Source organism: Mangifera indica, chromosome 10, assembly GCF_011075055.1.
Source record: "Mangifera indica cultivar Alphonso chromosome 10, CATAS_Mindica_2.1, whole genome shotgun sequence".
Classification (NCBI taxonomy): Eukaryota; Viridiplantae; Streptophyta; class Magnoliopsida; order Sapindales; family Anacardiaceae; genus Mangifera; species Mangifera indica.
Genome location: NC_058146.1, coordinates 1,110,382 through 1,129,203, shown reverse-complemented (window position 1 = coordinate 1,129,203; position 18,822 = coordinate 1,110,382). Strand labels below are relative to the sequence as shown.

Here is an 18,822-nt window from a genome sequence, read left to right as displayed (position 1 = left end):
GGCCGTCCTTTTAATTTGTTGACATACAATTTTCATATTCATACTGTTTTATGTTTAATTTATTTTAATTAAAACACCCCCAGGTTCTCAAGATTGCCTGGTGCGATTCTCTTAATCCCAGATCTCAGTTCTTTCAATGACGAATTGCAATTCTACTCTTCATCGAAGGGCCACTGCAGGGTGAACTCTGTTGCTGGTGAAATAAACAGTGAGTCCACCTTGAACTGAGTTATTAAGCTGGAACTTCAATTTAAAATCGATTTGTTCCAACTGGGTAGTAGATTCAATTGGATTCACCCCTAATTATATTACAATAAAACTATTCTTTTAAATACACAGTTAAGTATATAGGAAATGTATTATTATAAAATTAAATATTATTTATTATTAATTTAAAATCAATTAATTATATGATAATATATCGTATATATACTTAATTATATATTCAAACATGTGTATACATATCATTGCTTATTCTATTATCGAACGGACTTGGTCTCCCTCTGAGGTGTACCTTGGCCCCATTATGGAACTCCGAAAATTAATTCCAGGGAGTTTTTGTACATTAATAGTTGATAAATATGAAATGAGATATTGTTACACAGATGAAGTCAATGCTTTGCGGACATTCTTCTCATTTGTTGGGTATAAATATGTCTCACAAGACTCTTTCTCATTCAAGCAATTTTCCGAATTTCAGAGCTTATTTCTCTTCTTGTTAAGACACTTGAAAACATTATACCTAAAGGACAAATTATATGGAGCCTTTGGGAGCTTTTTCAGTGGGAGAATGGGGATCTCTAAGCGGAATGTACACCAATGAGGAGGCTGATTTCATGGCCCAATTTCTCGGAAACTGTCAGTTTCCGAATGATTTAGATGGCCATCATGAATCAACAACAATGAACTTGCCAGGTTGCATTCTTTTTCCAACTTCTTCCAGCCAGGAAAGCTACTAATTGAGTTCCGTGTCAATGGATTTTTGTTTAGGAGACAAATGTTTAAGCAAGGAAAATCAGCCCAAAAATGAATCCAGGATGCAAATTCCAGAACCGGGTCCTGAAGAAAAATTCATTAACGACTCATCTGAAAACTCTAAGATCCAGAGGCAGAATTGATGTGAGCATGGAATATTTACTGCCAATTTGTTTTTTTTTTTTCTGTTAGCTGTGGTTAAAGCTTTTACTGTTAGACAATGTAGGCTCAGAAGAATAAGAAAATTTCCAGGCTGAGGAAAAACCTGAAGATTTTTTCACCAAATAACAATTATCAGGAAGATAGTAATAATGGTGGTCCTAACAGGCAGGCCTCAAGCAGTGGCTGCTCAGACGATGATGGCGATTCAAATGTCTCTAGGTAACTAAAACAGAGGAGAGACTTTGAGTTTGATCCCAAAAGGGGGTGCGGCTCTCAATCTCAATGGCAAAACAAGAGCCAGTGGGGGCTCTGCCAACTGATCCTCAAGGCCTTTATGGAAGGGTAAGTAAGTATCTAGAAGTTCTATTTTTCTGCCAGTTATTAGAAAGTTGATTCATGAACATCTTCCCCTTTATATCTTCCAGAAAAGAAAAATCAATGAGAGGCTGAGGATTTTACAGAAGCTTGTCCCCAGTTCAACAAAGGTTGATCTTAGCACTATGCTTGAAGAAGCCGTCCAGTATGTGAAGTTTTTACAGCTTCAAATCAAGGAAATTAAGATCTTTTGCAAAATGAAGAAGTTGATGTAGAACTTGAAAATACATGGATTAAATGATCTAACTCTTGCGCATTTTTTGGTTTCATTTTTCGCAGCTCTTGAGCTCTGATGATCTATGGATGTATGCTCCCATTGCTTACAATGGAAAGAACATTGGACTTGATTAAGTCACTGTACCTTGGTGAATACGGAAGATACTTGAGGGCCATTCTTGAGTTTTCTGCTAAATACAAGTAGCAAGTTCACATAAAATAAAAGTTTTGCCATTATGCAATAAATTTAATTATTTGTTTTACCATGTAAACATAGTTTTCTCTTATCAAATTCATGAGAGTAATTTTTATGAGAAACTCATTGTATATGTTCAACCTTATTCATCGGCTGAATATAATAGAAATGATTTGAACTATACTTACTCTTCCGAGTATTTGTTGGTATAAAAGGCAAGCTATTAACTCATTATCCAATTCCCCTTTTATGGAGCTTCATAATTTGAGCTTGAGTTAAACTAGTTTGACTTGAATGAATTGTTAAAAAATCGTTGATAGATTTATTTTTTCTAACAACTCTTTTTCTCTAAAATTTTATCTGACAATTCTTCTTCTTTCATCTTTGAGGATTTTTTTTTTTCATTCTTCAACATTTTTGACAGTTTTTTTAACGAATTTAATGCTAACGCAAGTAAACTCAAACTAAAACTAAAACTTTTAAATTCTAACCAAACTTAAGTTCGAATAAGAACCAATATAAATTTAGCTCAAATTCAAAATGACAAACTCCAATTCAAATTTGAGCCGACTTTAATGGTAAATAGTGACTTTGGAGATAACATCGAGTCTCCCAAAAAATAGAAGACTCAGCTTAAAAAAGAAAAGAAAAGAAAAAAGTATTACCAAAGAATATAAGCTCTAGTAAAGAATCAATAGGGTACCCTTGGAGTTGAACTAAAACTTCAACTAGAGTGGACTCGTTTAAGTCAAACATAAATTTAAATCCAAAGCAACTCATTTCAAATGGACCCCTAATCAAGAGGAAGGAGATTCTGTCTTATTCCTTTCAAGTTAGCCCATAAAAATACATATATTCATTGTACATCACCCTGCTTCAGATAAGAGTACATGTTGAAAGCAGAAAAAAAGGTTTCTTAGAGGAAGAAAAGACACCAAAATCAGCAGACGCGTGTCTTTAACTTCAATCCCCACATCAAATTTCCGCTTCTAACAATTCTTAAGAATTTCAGTTTCAGATATTCCATGCAGTGTTCACAATAAAGATTGACTGATAGCCATAATCCAAACAGCTTAACAGGAACAAATAAAAAAGTGATTTCTTTTAAAAATTAAATTAAAAAAATACAGTCACAGAGAAAATATTCATCCCCATCTAAAATGAATTTAGAGTTGTCATGAAAATCAGGGGAAATAATAATCTTAAAGGGATGGGAACGGAAAAATTCTTAAACATTACAGCTGAATCCCTTCAAATTCTGGTGCCCAAATGCAATTCCTAAAACTACCTCTATTCTGCATTACATATTTGTCCAATTCCAACATTTATACTGCATAGACATTATCCATGCTTCAAATCCTTAAGACTGGAAAAAAGAATGGCTTTGAAACACATACTATAGGTGTTGTCAGAATCCTTAAAGAATTCATGGTTCCCAGTTCATGTGCGCTCATCATCAACATGATTTTGAACTCCAGCTTGATTCTCCAGAGGCATATACTGAGCCATTATGGCTCTGATCTCAGAATCCATGTATGACTGCAAAGGCAACAGAGAATGAGAAAAGAAAGATCAACAACTCAAAACTGTGAAAATATCGTATTACCACCATTCTTTTTCCCATAATAAACAAAATCATAATTTGCATATCTATTGAATTAGCTGGCTCTTGTTTGTATAATCAGCCCTCATGCATGAAATAACAAATGAAGTGTGTATGGACTCATCACTCAAGAAGAGGCATGCTTATTTTGTATGGGTTCACCAGGCAACTACTATACTAATGGATTGGTAGGATCCTTCTATACCCTTCAACTAAAATTATAGATAGATTCAAGCAGTTTTAAAATTTGTAATCCTTGAATCGGCTATTAACCTCCCTTAATGGAAACCTTTTGACAACATGAGTTGCCTGTTTGGGTCACAATATACCGGATGTTAGATAAATTTTGCCCATATAATGATAAAAAGCAACATTTCAAGGGGTTGTATGGAATCAATATAAACCAACATTAGTGAGACAGAGAAATGCAACCTAGACTATATATTTATTTGTAGGCCCAAACTCACCCTTAGTCTATATTTATAAACAAGATAAGCTCCGCCTGCAGCCATAGCCAGGCCAATTAGAATGACCCAAAAGGCAGTCCAAGCAGATTTAACTTCTGTAGCCCTCTTACCTGTCAATAAAAAGGAGAGAACATTAAGAGAAAAACCATAGCAAAACATAAGCATATTTATTGTAGAAAGTATTCAAAAAGCAATCTTGGGATGGCAAACTCACTTATGCAGGTATCATGGTCCCTGATGTACAGAAGATCCCCACTACAAGTGCAATCATAGCTCCCCCAGGTATTTTTGCAGCTGCATTCACGGCACTGACAAGCTTTCCTCTCTTTGCATTCATCAATATCTATATGTATAGAGAAAATATTTAGATGACTGAAATATCATTTGAAGAATCTAAAGAAACTTATTCTGGCTCTTTAACATGTCTTCAATGGCGAAGGAAAAATTTTAGCAGAAAGCAGCAAACCCACATCTACTACATATTACTTTTTCCATATTCCAAAACTAGCTGCAAACCAAAATAAAAAAATATGTACCCTGTCAATTACATTAAAAAACACACAGAATAATCCAAAATTTTCATTACTGTTGAAGCTTTCTTTGGGCGTGTTATTTTCTGTTCAGAATCAAATTAGACCCTCGACATCTGTTGACCATTCAGTGTAATTGCCAAAGTAAACTATCATTCACACAAGTCATCATGATTCCTTGTATCCATTGCTTTTGATGCTGTTGAAAGAGTTACACATGACATGTTAAATTGTCTGCCTGTTGTGGAAAAGAGCTGCGAATCTTCTCATGACACATACCGCTAATTCTCAGTAAAACAAACTTTACATTCAATTCATCTTGGCAAGGAAAAAATAAAATAAGATAATAATAGAAGTATCTCTCACCTACGCATTTGACACCATTGCCTTTAAAACCAGGAGGACACTGGCATTTTCCATCCTCAGAATCCTGTTCAAAGAATTATGAATATGTGAGAACATGAATTCTGGTGCTGAGTTCAAAAGCTTGTTGAAAACATAAGAATTTGTTAAAAGAAGATCACTGACCAAACAGGCAGAGTAGGTGTGCCCATCCTTGGACTCATGCCAACAACCTCCATTATTTATCTTGCACTTTCCAGGACCACTAACTGTTAAAAAAAGGGAATACGTCTTGCTTAAATAATAATACACCACAGTTGTGTCTGAAATTAAAACTTAAAAATTCAACATCTGATGTGAAGCACAAATACAAAATTTATGATTATCTTGCTTTATTCTGGCCCATAAGTAGAGATTAGGGTGTTTTTTTCTTTTTTTTGTGAATTTTGATAAATGCACATTTCACAGCTCAGCCTGAGTCAACAATATATACATATCTTAACCTAGGCTCAGGTGATACATGGAAAAACTTAAACTTGAATTGATCTGTGTTGGGAGAGGTTTACTCTGAAGTTCCAACTACTACCTTCCCAAAAGAAAGCCTTGCATGGCGCCAACATTTATCCCAAATACAGTTTTATTTTGTGAAGACTTTATGATTTCCCTCTTTTTTCTCCAAATACTTTGGTAAGCAACTCACATTCTTATATTCTTTGTCAAACAAATATTCACAATAATATTACACATAAAAGTAAATAATTTTCCTCCAAGAGAAAAAGAAAATTGGAAATAGATACCAGCTAAAAAACGATATCGGGTAAAAAGTAAAAGCACAGTGAATATAAATTAGAAATATTGTTAGGTTAACATCATTTCCTTGGTTTACTCAGCAGAAAATCTCTAGTGTATGATATGTGAAATGATGATTCTCAAGCAATGCATTTATCGTATCAAAATTCATCTCTTCTTTAAACTTACACAAACATAGAGGCTACATTCACAACAATCTCACCTTCACAGTGGTTGTAGCCATCTCCTTTGAACTGCAGACCATCAACCAGGGGGCATTCACATACCCTCCCACGGAATGTATCCTGTCAAAGGAGTAAACAACTCAGCTAATAAACCAAAAAAAAAAAAAATCAATGAAAATAAAATGAAGCAAAAGAATAACCTGCCCAGCCAAATGGTTACAGCTATACCTTGCAGGCAGTGATGTTGGCCACTTTATCTTGCCAGCAACCCCCATTATTATCCAGGCACTCATTTGTCTCTACATCTGCCACAGAAAAAGGTTCGCTCATGAACTTATCTCCAGTAATTAAACCATACACAGTGAAGGTTCCAACTCCCACAAAAGGGTCCTTACTCCTTAATATGTTCTAACTTCTCAAATTTAAAGATTAAATTAGCACACATGAGGTAAGAAGCTCTGATACTTCAATTGTAACAGAAAAACCACTACTTAAACACATTTTCCTTAATTAATACCAAACTATAATTAAAACTTACCACTACTTAAACAAACAGCTGGCTCAGTTGTTTCCTCAAAACCAGCACAGATGGCCCTCAAGACAGCACCTTTCTCCAACTTTCCTGCAAGAAGCAGCACATACTTCAGTAAAGGGAAAAAGTGCACATTTCTATCTACAAAACAAAACATCACATACAGACCTCGATATTGACGATTGTTGACAACAAGGGTTGGCAGTATGGTTACATCACCCCTTGATCCTTTACCAACCTGCACAAAGTGCTCTAGTCAAAGTGATTATGTATAATTGAGCTAAGAACACAAATTTTGAAACAGAACGGGAAAAAGAAAAACTTTGCAAAATGTAACTTTATGTGGCTAAACATACTGAAACATATCAAGATGTACTAAAATTTAATACGAGTACAAAATAAGAGGACAATTACCTGGGCATCTTGCTCTTCTTTCAGAATAGGATTGTCAGCATCAGCCTCTGGGTCTCCCATGCACTTTTCAATCTTTTTACTATCAAGCCCTGTTGAGACATCACTTGAACATCTATTTATCATTTGTCATCAAAGACCCGCATCTTCTTTTACATGTGGCCATAAATGTCCTGTAAACTAAAAATCAGAAGATAGATGATATATTATTTACCTAGAGATTTGATTACACCATCAGCACATTCCTTATTGTATTTTTTATGCTTCATGGGACATCTGATCTGAAAATCAGTAACATAGTCCCACCATACCCAGGGCTTTTTGGACTCATGTGCCACTTTAAATACACATAGTTGTCTTAAGTTCTCAAGAACAACATCTTTTCCGTCATAGCCAGAACTGAAGTCTTGCTCAGGATCAGGGGCACAGTATCTTCCATGATTGATGCACTGTGACTTGCACTGTCTACTCAAAGTGAATGTCTTAGGACAATACCAAGTTATATAATGGGGTGTGAAAAGAGTGTAGCCACCTTTCTCAAGTAACTGTGCTGGACCCCTAAAATTCTTCAAAAATGCCATCAACATGTCACATTTAACTCCACATTCATCATTGCTACTGGTCCACAACTCATACTCCACACGGTCATCAGGGTGTGGAACGGCTTCCCTCCAATCAAGATTCACGTTTACCATTTCTCCATCACTGAGAGCTTTCTTTAATTTTTCACCAAAGCTTTTATCAATAAGTGCAGAGGGTATAGTTATATTCTCAATATATGTTGCAGATGAAATATCCTCCTCAGGTGTGTCCATGGTTATTAATGCTTCCTCCATATTATCTGCAACAAGTACGGCAGAAGCACCGGCTTTCTGGGCATTCCAAACCTTCAAAGCAAAGTAGCAATCTGGAAAGAAAGATATAGCACTAAACATCATTTCTATGATTAAGGTTGGTAGAAAACATAGTCTAAGACTAAAATTTGAAACAAGAGATTATTTTTTCTACTTTCAAATGAAAAAAAAAAAAGATACTTTGATATGGGACAGGGAGAAAGGATATAGATCAAAGGAGATTGGAGAGAGAGTAAGTTAGCAAATATAGAATAGATTTAAATAAAAATTTGAGTAAACAGGGATAACATGGAGAAAAAATTTAGAAGAACAACAAGAAAAATTAATCGGAACACAATCATTCATCATATTATTTTCTTCCATCAGTCTTCATCCCAAAGACAAAATCATTGGCTCATATATAAGAGCCAAGTCCTAAACAAAACAAGAACCAATGAATCTACTTTCAAGAAGTCATTTAAATTCTACTCAGTTGGAAAACCTAATCTAGGGAAGCTAAATCTTAATCAAGCAACGGATATGAATTAATCAAGTAATATCTCTAAATTCCTAAAATAATAAAAAACTTCAATTGTCAATTTTACATTACATTCTTTCCAACACAAACCAGCATTTCATGGTCCAAAAGTTTAAGAGAATAATTATCAAAGACGGATAATAGCTTATAAAAGAAGTACGGTCAAGATTTCATACCAAGCAGATAGAAAATTACATCCAACATTAAAAAAACATATATATGGGTGACAAGAAACCTGTGAATGCATTTGTATATCAAAGGGGCTTGGGGTAAAATTAATACAAGGAATACTTTACCCTGCATCTACAATATGACAACTGTTCACAGCATTTGGCCCCAATAATTGAAACAATATCACAATATCATCAAACATGAGTATGATAATAATTAAGCCTATAGGTAGAATCATTTCCAGTGGCTGAACAAGACATAATATTTCAGTTCTGTTGGACACTTAAAAAAAGACATTTCATGTTAGAAGGCCAACTTCTCCCACCATAACATGAAAAGAGAACCACAAACAAATATAGCTCAAACGTTCTTTGGACTTTCATAGCTCATTCAGAAAGAGTCATAGTCACTCAACAAAATGAAAACCTAGAATTTCAAAACGCAAATAGGGTTGGTTCAAAAAAAAGTATTATGTGCATCTAGAGCAGTAGAAAAGATGATTAACTTCTCAATCAATCCCAGAAAACCAATTAAACATCATACTTCCAACCAGATTTTCTCAATGTAACAAAGAGATCAACTCTTCAATTAAACATAAGAAACTACTTATAACCCAAGATGTCATAATTATGAAAGAATTACTTAGTTTAGAGAGATAGATGCCAATAAAACACAAAAAGTGCACTTGATTCAGCTAAAAAGAAATCCTGTATGTCAAACCAAACAGAACCATCAAAACAAGCATTAATCTAATCACAAAACAATTATCTGTGAGAATCACTAAATAGAACCCAAAGCAAGCAAAATTATCCATATCAAAGAATATCCCGTAGTTGTCAAAGGCAAAAAGTGCCAAAAGGTGACAAGGGATCTTATTGCCTCAGTGGAAAAGATGAGGCGAAGGAGCTGGTTTTTTTCCTAAGGCGATTAAAAAATTCCATTAAAAAATTTCCAATTCCATTAAATTTAAAATAATTGACAGGCAGCTTCATTAGGAGTCTCAGATCAAACCGACACCTAGTTATCATAGCTAGAACTCTCTGGCGACTATGCTCCATAGGAATCAAATACTACAAGAACCGACTTTCCAATTCATTACCACTAAAAAAGGAAAATAAAACCCTCACATCTCAGGAAAGCAACCAAATTTACTTCAAAACACGACCTGACTAAAACAAGCTTAGAATAATAATAACAAAAACAATAATACCAAAAACAAACCAACAAAATTAATTTACATGATCAAAAGGGCTCATAAGCAAACCAACAAAAAAGAGCTGAAAAGCCAAGATACCTCCACGATCGACCAAAACAAAATTGGGCAAAGAACCTGGCTTGGAATTAAGCTTAATCCCGAAGTGATCAAACTCTTTACAACCCTTCTGGTTCTCCTTCGGATACATGACAGTCCCAGCCATGCTACCTCCATATTGAGGAATCCCAAAATTCCCAATCGCACTATCATGAGAGCCTTTAATCTTCTCAGGCGACATGACCATCAAGCTGTTCTTCTCCACCACAAACCGGGCCACAGAACGGGGCGCATAATTTAAGCACAGAAACAGAAAACCAAGAAGAAAGACATTCCAAATGGGTTTTCTAATCTCCATTTAGAATCGAGTGGATTAAAACATCAAAGTGGGTAAGAATAGAGATGCGTTGTTTGTGCTTTGGGAAACAAAATCTATTTTGTCTGTTAAATACTGAAATTTTGGTTATAAAGTAGGAAGAAACGTGTGTAGCGCGAATCTGGGTTTACGCTAGAAATCAAAACAAAACAATACTATTACTATAACAATAATCTCATCTACTTTATACTGTAATAAGTATCAACGTCTGGACTGGAGATACATGGATATTATTTTACTGGATTGACCTAGTTGTCCGTATCTTAGACAAAGCCACTCGATTCGATTTAATTAATAGCAATAAAATTATGTCATAACAGTCAAATACCTAATTCCGTCCGGTTCATGTCTTACGAAGGGAAATTTCGTACCCTATTTCCGTCCTGTTTAAACAGTAATTTGACCGTTCTTTAAATAATAATTTAATATATAAGAGTTTATTAAGTATTAAAAAAATCAATAATATATTTATTTTTATTTTTGATTATAAAAATTTTAATTTTTTTTATTTTTCCTTTTTATTCAGAGAGAGACAGACCCAAGACCCCATTTATATGAATAAATTGTCATTCTTTTTTATAATAAGTTTTAATTTAAACATAAATAATGATGTTTTTCATGTATAATTTAAATTATAAATAAAATTACTTTCATGAGGAATAGGATATTGAATTTCACCACCATCTTTAACATTTCACCTTTTAACTTTTCTATCTTCCCTCTTCCAATTTCTTAACCTCCCTCTTAATTAAAGTTCATTCAATTTTTTTACTATGATAGTCAAATGACTAGTATCTTATCATGTTATCAGTCTTCCAAAGGAGTATTGATTCGTCTACCTAAAGTGCGTAAAAAACTGAAAAACAAAATGGAATTCTAAATGCAGACTCCTGTTCACTGATTACATTTACACATTTAGGTTCTAAAATAAAAAAAATGGAATCAATTTTCAGCAAATGCATTCATATGTTCAAAGCCAATGCAGTTCTCTCAACAAGCTTTAACAGGATTTCATATATCTGGTTCTTCACCCTCCCATGGGCGGCTTCCAATTCAGAATCTTTCAGTGTGGAACTCTCCTTCTCTCGCTCCTTGTTTACAGTCACATCTAACCAGTCACTTACTCGCTTAATCCGCCGCATCATTTCCACTATTTGACTGTCCGACTGCTTGGACACGGATTTGATGTTAAGTTTATCTAAATAATTCTCAACATAAGCTAAAAACCACCTTGTAGATTCCTCGTCCAAGCACATTTCCAGGTCCTGAGCTGTGTGCAATGCACTTCCCTTCATCCATTCCCCCCCTTCATTGTCCTTCTGGGCTGCCAATTCCGGCTGGAATTCAGTATTGCTTCTTTGCATTCTAACAATGAATGTATCCTTTATTTTACTAGATCTTTTTTCTGCACTATTAGCTTCTGAGGTGACCCTTTTGGTGGGGGAAGAAGAAGGGTTAAGATCGGATGCCAGAGCGGCTTTCATCCATGAAGGGGCATTCCTTTTCCGATCGAATCTGAGTTTGCGCATTTCTCTGACGGTACCAGGATCATTCGGATAGCTGTGAGTTTTTCTTAAGGGACTGATATTTGTTAATGACTGAAAAATTAGTCTGGTTTGAGTTAAGTCCTTTTGAAGATTGAAAAATGTGTCCAATGCAGGCTGCTCATTGTCCTCTTCTGATGACTGAAGCTCTGAGTATGTGCTGAAAGTGAATGTAAAAGGTGAGTCCATAAATGCATCCTTCATGTGAAAAAAATGATACACAAGATTACATGAAAAAAGCAAGAGAATTTTAATGCTTGCATACCTTAGGCACTTGAGCAATCTCTCAGCAACAGAAGCCTCTTGCAGAATATCTACAGCAGTGAGAAGAGCTACAGCAGTGAGAAGAGCTATATCTCTCTGCCACAAAACCTCCTGCAAGGATTTGAAACGGGTGAGACTTTTCCTCACACTCATTTACCCACAGCCAACACAAAACCCAACCAACGCAGGATTCCTACAAATTAAGCTATACAACCCAATCAGAATAAAGTAAAAGGGAATACCTTTCCGAGCTTCACAAGGTTTGAGGGCAGGGAATCCCATATTATATCAGCTTCTGTCCATCTCCTATCTTTAGATGGAACAAATCTCTTTGGTGGGTCTAAAAACTCCTCACTATTTCTTATTGACAGAGAGATTTTACTCTGATTACAACCCTTTGCTTGGTTTCTGGCAAGACCAATGTCTTCTCTTCTTGATCTGGAGCTTGAATTTTTGTCAGAGCTATGCGGGAGTTTGGAAACCTGTAATTGCAAATAATTATGAAGCAGCAGAGCTTCACCAAACTTCTATGAAACTTTCAGATATTTGATTGAATTTCTAGACTTGCAGCAAAAAATTGGTACAACAAATCTGTAACAGGCTGATGTGAAATCTTAACGTATTTACAAAAACACTGAATCCTTAAAACCAATAATAATATTGAAGCACTTACACCAATTGGCTTGATCTCATGCTTTGTAATTATGAAGTCTGAAACTTCTCCAAGTCCTGAAAATGGTTCCCCGTTCCAGCTTTTTCTCCCAGCATGACAAGGAATTATTGTTTTCGTTTCAGTCTTCTTTTTCTGGACAATGCATTCTTCTACAACCATTTTTATTTGATCTGAAACTCCACAAAATCTATCCAAATTGTTCAGGGCAATAAGATTCTTTGAGTTCCCCACACAGGGTTGCCTTCCAGGGACAGGCTTAATGCCTTTGAGCATTGGCACAGGATAGGCTGCCTCTAGTCGCTCAACATATATGAATTGTCCAAGCTGTAATCTGTTACAAAGAACCATTTCATCTAGTTCTTGAGGCAGAGAAACGTACATTGCATGTGAAGAGTCGGCAACTTTGAGGAAAAAGCCCTGGTCAGGCCAAAGATGATCGGCCTCTAGCAAAACTGGTATTATGCTGATTATTTGTAACAAAACTGGTTTTATGTAACCATTTGTTTCTTTTTCCTCCATAGTCATTTCCTGGAAAAGCTTCAGGAGAACACCAGGAATCAAATTTGCCATTTTGTCTAAGACAGATGAAAGATGGTTTATTGAAAATAAGAAGGATTCAGGAATGAGTTGTTGTGGGTTGTTTTCTTCTGACAATGATCCCCGGAAGTTTCACAAAAACCGCTTTACTGGTTGAAAGAACAACGTGTTAGCGGGCTTGGACTCTCCCACCCAAAATAGTATGAAAAAACAACTTCTCCTCCCACATATATACTCAGGTCTAAATTTTCCAGTTAATGTGAGATTATTAATGGTTTCCCTCTTATACATTGAGTTGTTGGTCTAACACCTCTTATAACCAAAACTAGCAACCTCCCCTCAACCAGTTCAATCAGAGACTCAAAAACTATCGAAGACAACCTCTCCCTAATTTAGACTTAGGAATTACCAATTCTTTTAGTAGTTTAGAACTTCAAATGGATCAATATCTTTTTGTAGTTTTTGGATGGAACTGTTTAAACCTTGAGCTTTGAAACCAATTTGCTATGAAACCCGAATATTAAATAACAAATGAAACCCAAAATTGCTAAAGTTATAATTGTTAATTTGTTGATTTAGTTTCTTTGTATACATTATTTAGTTTTTGTATATAGGTTTTATTATAGTGTTTAAAGTTATAATTGTTAATTTATTGATTAGATTTCTTTGCATAGTTGATTAATTTCCTTTTGTACATTTTTCACTTTCCATGTATAGGTTTTACTCTTTAGTGTATATTCATATATACAAAATACATAGTTTTTTCTTTAAAAAATAAGCAATACAGGACACTATAATTTAGTAGAAAACCCAAATTAATAAAAAACCATGGCAATAATTGGAGAAAATATTTACCATTGATGAAAAAGATTACAAGGTGCTCTAAAACTTAAGTCATTTTAACATTGACACAATACTCTCTTTTTAGGAGATTATTTGTGCTTTAAAACTTGGTTCATTTAAAGACGACATACAACACTTTTTTTTATATATTATTATCATATATTTTAGTACAACTTTTATATGCAAACCTAATTTTTTAGAAAATTGACACATATATTATATCCTTACTCGATTAGCTTTTTTGTGGTCACATCAACTCTTTTTACTTAAAAGATCTGCTCTACAATATATCACGCCTTCCTACAAGTTATACTTATTTTATCATAAATTACTCTAAATTCACTCAATACATACTACAATAACTTTATTCAACTAAGCAAACAAGATCCTATCTATTGCACAAACTTCGATGTGTTGAGAAGCCTAATCACTAATTCTAATTCAAGTAAGTCATTCGAGACTTTAAATCCCTGCTGTACAACACATTGTTAGCTATCATATGAGGTATTTCATAAAAGATCTTTATCTAAAATTAATCAATATATCTTAATGCATCGAAAAAACTATCTATAAATGGAGCTACAATCAAACCATTAACTACAGTCAAGAGATGTAACTTTAATGGATCAGTTACATAGCTAACTTTACCTTAGTCATATCGAATATAACGCATTTGTTCAGGGAAAAGTATAAACCAAGATCTAGAATAGATATTTCTGAACCCAGAACTACATATTATTACACTGCAGACTGCAGTACAAATTTGCACTGGGCTCTAGTAATCTGGTGTTGGTATAAGTAACGCTGATTCTACATAGATGCGTAGCCTCCGCCATTGCTGCTTCTGCAACCCTTACATTGATGTGGTGCCTCACTTGGCGCTCACTAGTTGACCCAATAATCAACATGTGGTGCCCCATCACCAACTTCCTTTTTCCTTCACTATCCACCACACTAAGTCCCTTGCATAAATCCAGCCTTACTGTGACATTCACGGTCTTGCCTTTTCTCACATCCACTTTTTCAAACCCAACCAACTGCACATTGGGTGTGCCTGTAACTTCTGAGCTTGGTGGTGGCTTCCAGAACACTAGCACCACATGGGCACCGCCCATTGGGCCGCTGTTCTTCACGCCAATGACAGCATCAAATTGTGAATTGTTGCAGTTTATTGTCGAGACATCAATGGCTTCTCCATTGGAAGAGTGGATGATGTGTGGCAGTAGCTGGATGAGTAATGTGGTTGGAGCAGATATTATGAATTTGGAGAATGATGAGTAGCTTAGTCCATGGCCAAATCCATAGATGGATTTTCCAGAGAAAAACCTGTAAGTTCTTCCAGGGAAGTTGGCTGTGGCGTCGGCCCTCATTCTCATGTCTGTCATTGGAACTTGATCCACATATTCTTGCACGTACCATGTAAAAGGAGACCTTCCAGCTGACATTATGAAGATTTTATTAGTCTCTTAGCAGAAAGAAGAATGCTTGGAACTTGGAAGTGTGAAATATGAAATTCCTGATGAAAATGGACTAGAGAGGTTACCGGGATTGTAGTCTCCGAAAATGACTTGAGCAATGGCATCTCCTCCAGCTTGACCTGGATATCCCACCCAGAGTATCCCTTGAATCTTGCTAATATTCTTTGCAAAAGAGACATCAATAGGACCAGCAGACATAATAACAAGAATCAAAGTTCCATTTGTTGCATCAACTACTTCCATCACCAGCTTTTCTTGATATCCTGGTAAAGTCAAGTTGTCTCTATCAAGGCTCTCCGCTTCTATAGACTGATCAAGCCCCACCACTACCACCACCGCATCAGCTGTCGCTGCAACCGTAGCTGCCTGCTCAATAAGGCTGTCATTTCTGCATTTCACACTGCTACAGCCTGGTTCATAAGTCGCAGATGACACATACTTTTGCAGCCCCTGTAAGGGACTAGTATAGCCACAAGGTTTGCCAGCATAGTTGCTAATCATAGCTATAGTGGCATTAGCATTTGGTCCTATAACTGCTAAGTTCTTAGTGGTATTTGCAGACAGAGGAAGAGCTCCATTGTTGTCTAGCAAAACTATTCCTTGTTTTGCAGAATCAAGGGCCAAAAACTGATGATCTTCGGTACATACATCAGATGGTCCTAAATTCCCGAATGGTTGGGATTTGAGATCCCCATCAAAGACTCCAAGTCTCAGCAGAACTATGTAGTTGTATATTAAGGCCTGGTTCACAACAGACTCTTCAACCTTGCTCAAGTTAACAGCATTCTCAGTGTACTTCCCTAAATAATCCCCACAGTTCATGTTTAACCCTGCATATAGCAAAATACTATTGAAATGTTAAATACATTTATAAATAGTCTATGATTTTGAGTCAGATATTAACATTAAGCAATTGCAAAACCTGCATTCAGGGCAAGAGCTACAGCATCTTCAGTTGTGGCAGTATAATTAATGCTGTTATGATAAACCGATATAGAGTCGCAATCTGAGACAATATATCTGCCCAATGATCGCATCATTGTTTCAATTAGATATGAGAGTCTTTTATATGCAATATCTTGGATTAAATTGGGATTTACATACCCATCAAGACCCCATTGGTCTCTGATAACACCTTTGAGAAGGTCCGGATCAGCACAGGTGGGGATTCCATTTACTCTGTTGTAAGAACACATTACACTACTAACATGTCCCTCTTCAACACAGCTCTTAAATGGAGGCTGATATGTATCCTCCAGGTCCTGCTTTGTCACCTGCAAAATCCCAAATAAACCCCATTTCTCCTTTTGCAAGACAATGAAAGAATGATATGTATGTGTACCTTGGCATCAAAGTGAAACCGGTCAACACCTTTCCAATTATCAACATCATAAGCAGTATAATGTTTGCAACAGCTTGAAACCTTAAGCCTGTCACTGTCAGTAGTAGAATTATCTTCACTGCCCACTTCCTGCAAACCTTGAACATAATTTACAGCATATCTAGACACCACCAGAGGGTCTTCACCAGGCGTTTCTTGGCCACGTCCCCATCTTGGATCACGGAACACATTGACATTAGGACTCCAATACGTCAACCCGGCTAGACCAACATTGTACATGGCTCGAGCCTCAGTTGACACAATTTGCCCCATCTTAAACCATAGGCTTGTATTAAAGCTAGCAGCCGATAAAATTACAGCCGGGAAACTCGTCGCACCTGGTACTGTGCCATTAAACTTGACCCCTGGACCAACATCTGAGACTCCATGAAGTGCCTCGGACCACCATTCATATGCTGGCACTCCTAGCCTGGAAATCCCTGGGGCAGTGTTTACCAACTGTTGCACCTTTTCTTTGAGAGTTAAGCGTGAAACGAGGTCCTTGGCTCGCTGCTCATAAGATAGAGAGGTGTTACAGAAAGGGAACTGGCTTGTTTCAGTATTGCTCTTGTCGCATGCAAATTGTTGAGAGGTACATGGCATTAATTTTGAGAGAAATAAGAGGCAAAGTGGCAAGAGATGTTGGGTTTTCATGGCTTGTGTAATTTAGTTTTTTTTTCTAACTTGGTTTGGAACATTATAGAATAGACGAAGCATGAGCAGGGTTTTATAGGAGAAGGTTGAAGGCCTGCAAGTCCATCAGCATCAATCTTTTTATCTGAGACTAAATTAAATCGAAGTTTGCTTCTGGATTGAGTAAAAGAAAGGTTGTTTATTGATGCTTAGACAAGACAAAAGGTTCTTTCTTTAGCTCTCAGTGGCAGTACTTGCGTTTTTGGTCCACACTGTATTTATTAAATGGAGATCTTCACCATTCATATCTGTTCCTGAATCAAAAGAATTTTGATATATAAATTGTTAAAACCATGCGCAAATGATGGAGAAATAATTTCACTATATAAATGAAGAAGATTATAAGATGAAAATAATTTTCACTACTTGTTAATGCACTATAGTAATTAGTAGTTTACGATCAATATGTCATATCTATTATGTTTGGTTAAATTAACAAGTAGCTAAAATCTTAATTATTGTATTTATCTAAATGAATTAAGAAAGATCTATATAAACCCTTGAAATTACCTTTCGAATTTACATTTTTTGGATTCGAATAACCCTTTACAGAATTCAAATCATTACTATACAACATATAACCATATAGTAAATATTATATGAAACTGATGTTTTATTGATTTTTTTAATATGATTACTGTCACAGTAAGTAATAGCTGTGACATAATTAATGTCTTATAATATCTATTACTATTTTTTTGCTAAGTAAGAATGTATTAAACAAAGCAAAGGACACAAAGACTAATCAACAAATCAACCCAAAACACCTCTACAACCATATAAAAAGCAACCATATACATCCATTTAAAGCAAATAATAGCTATCACTTAGTAAGTTGATAAGACAGTTAATATGGTATTCAAAGCAAAAGAATTTTTTGTAGAGCAAGCCAAGCTGTGCACTCAATGTAGAGTGTCTTCAAAGAAATTGCTAATATCGATCATAGTCCATTCAAGGAAATCATGTCAATATCAAGAATCATTCTGGACCACTTGAAAAAGCTTCAAGAAAACACCACAAATCATTTACAAAACCAAAACGAAACACAGAGATCTAATCACGTGCCAAAAATATGTGCAAATTGTGGAATATATGTTGAGTTTTAAACTCTGATCTCGGTAAGATATTAAAATATTGAATTGAATTGCACAATAGAAAAATTTACATGATTAGACAGTATATGTACATCAATGAAGCTGCCGTTCTTAATATTAAATTGAAGAAAATATCTTTCTACTCTTTCATTATGAAAACTAGGGTTTCTCTTATACATTAGAGACATTTGTAAGTCACAATTACAATAATGCCCTAACAAAAAGTTCTTCTCGCTTGATGGAACTTGCTATATATGTGTCGATGGAACACTTGTTTTGTTCTTTGATATTGCTTATTTTTCATGGAATGACCATTTTCCTTCCCAGTATGCTTCCAACAAATCAACATCTCGAAATGATTA

At 35.5% G+C, this 18,822-nt stretch overlaps 3 protein-coding genes and 1 pseudogene across 4 annotated transcripts; 1 reads left to right on the top strand and 3 right to left on the bottom strand.

Annotated features, from left to right (window-relative positions):
* Positions 1-476: 476 nt before the first annotated feature.
* LOC123227758 lies at positions 477-2,107 on the top strand (annotated as a pseudogene).
* An 896-nt stretch (positions 2,108-3,003) lies between these two features.
* Positions 3,004-10,192, bottom strand: LOC123227579 (vacuolar-sorting receptor 3-like). 2 transcript variants are annotated; one of them, XM_044652630.1, is made up of 12 exons: positions 9,620-10,187; positions 6,998-7,690; positions 6,787-6,875; positions 6,541-6,610; positions 6,379-6,462; positions 6,069-6,145; positions 5,879-5,960; positions 5,053-5,135; positions 4,891-4,954; positions 4,209-4,337; positions 3,995-4,104; positions 3,004-3,463 (listed from the first exon to the last, which is right to left on the bottom strand). In XM_044652630.1, the coding sequence occupies exons 1-12, from the start codon at positions 9,933-9,935 to the stop codon at positions 3,365-3,367; spliced, it is 1,896 nt and encodes a 631-aa protein (XP_044508565.1). In that variant the 5' UTR covers positions 9,936-10,187; the 3' UTR covers positions 3,004-3,364. The 2 variants fall into 2 exon arrangements, 1 of the variants encoding a protein (XP_044508565.1); XR_006504540.1 differs by lacking the exons at positions 3,004-3,463; positions 3,995-4,104 and adding an exon at positions 4,581-4,723 and having other exon boundaries at positions 4,207-4,337; positions 9,620-10,192.
* Positions 10,193-10,915: 723 nt separating this feature from the next.
* Positions 10,916-13,004, bottom strand: LOC123227757. Its single transcript, XM_044652878.1, has 4 exons — positions 12,435-13,004; positions 12,004-12,243; positions 11,763-11,872; positions 10,916-11,657 (listed from the first exon to the last, which is right to left on the bottom strand). The coding sequence occupies exons 1-4, from the start codon at positions 13,002-13,004 to the stop codon at positions 10,916-10,918; spliced, it is 1,662 nt and encodes a 553-aa protein (XP_044508813.1).
* Positions 13,005-14,504: 1,500 nt separating this feature from the next.
* Positions 14,505-17,459, bottom strand: LOC123227578 (probable beta-D-xylosidase 5). Its single transcript, XM_044652629.1, has 5 exons — positions 16,635-17,459; positions 16,397-16,566; positions 16,215-16,312; positions 15,358-16,122; positions 14,505-15,252 (listed from the first exon to the last, which is right to left on the bottom strand). Exons 1-5 carry the CDS (start codon positions 17,325-17,327, stop codon positions 14,543-14,545), a joined length of 2,436 nt encoding a protein of 811 aa, XP_044508564.1. The 5' UTR covers positions 17,328-17,459; the 3' UTR covers positions 14,505-14,542.
* Between the last annotated feature and the right edge of the window lie 1,363 nt (positions 17,460-18,822).

Bases quoted from the DNA above. Each gene is read 5' to 3' on its own strand.
- LOC123227579 (XM_044652630.1), bottom strand. From the start codon at position 9,935: ATGGAGATTAGAAAACCCATTTGGAATGTCTTTCTTCTTGGTTTTCTG. The intron at 7,691-9,619 runs GTATCTTGGCTT...CTTTCTTTCCAG, and splicing joins TGTTTTGGTCGATCGTGGAG to ATTGCTACTTTGCTTTGAAG. The intron at 6,146-6,378 runs GTAAGTTTTAAT...TTTCTGTGGCAG, and splicing joins AGCTGTTTGTTTAAGTAGTG to ATGTAGAGACAAATGAGTGC.
- LOC123227757 (XM_044652878.1), bottom strand. From the start codon at position 13,004: ATGGCAAATTTGATTCCTGGTGTTCTCCTGAAGCTTTTCCAGGAAATG. The intron at 11,873-12,003 runs GTATTCCCTTTT...AAATCCTTGCAG, and splicing joins ACCTTGTGAAGCTCGGAAAG to GAGGTTTTGTGGCAGAGAGA. The intron at 11,658-11,762 runs GTATGCAAGCAT...ATTCACTTTCAG, and splicing joins AGATTGCTCAAGTGCCTAAG to CACATACTCAGAGCTTCAGT.
- LOC123227578 (XM_044652629.1), bottom strand. From the start codon at position 17,327: ATGAAAACCCAACATCTCTTGCCACTTTGCCTCTTATTTCTCTCAAAA. The intron at 16,313-16,396 runs GTATGTAAATCC...ATCATTGGGCAG, and splicing joins GACCAATGGGGTCTTGATGG to ATATATTGTCTCAGATTGCG. The intron at 16,123-16,214 runs GTTTTGCAATTG...TGCTATATGCAG, and splicing joins AGCTCTTGCCCTGAATGCAG to GGTTAAACATGAACTGTGGG.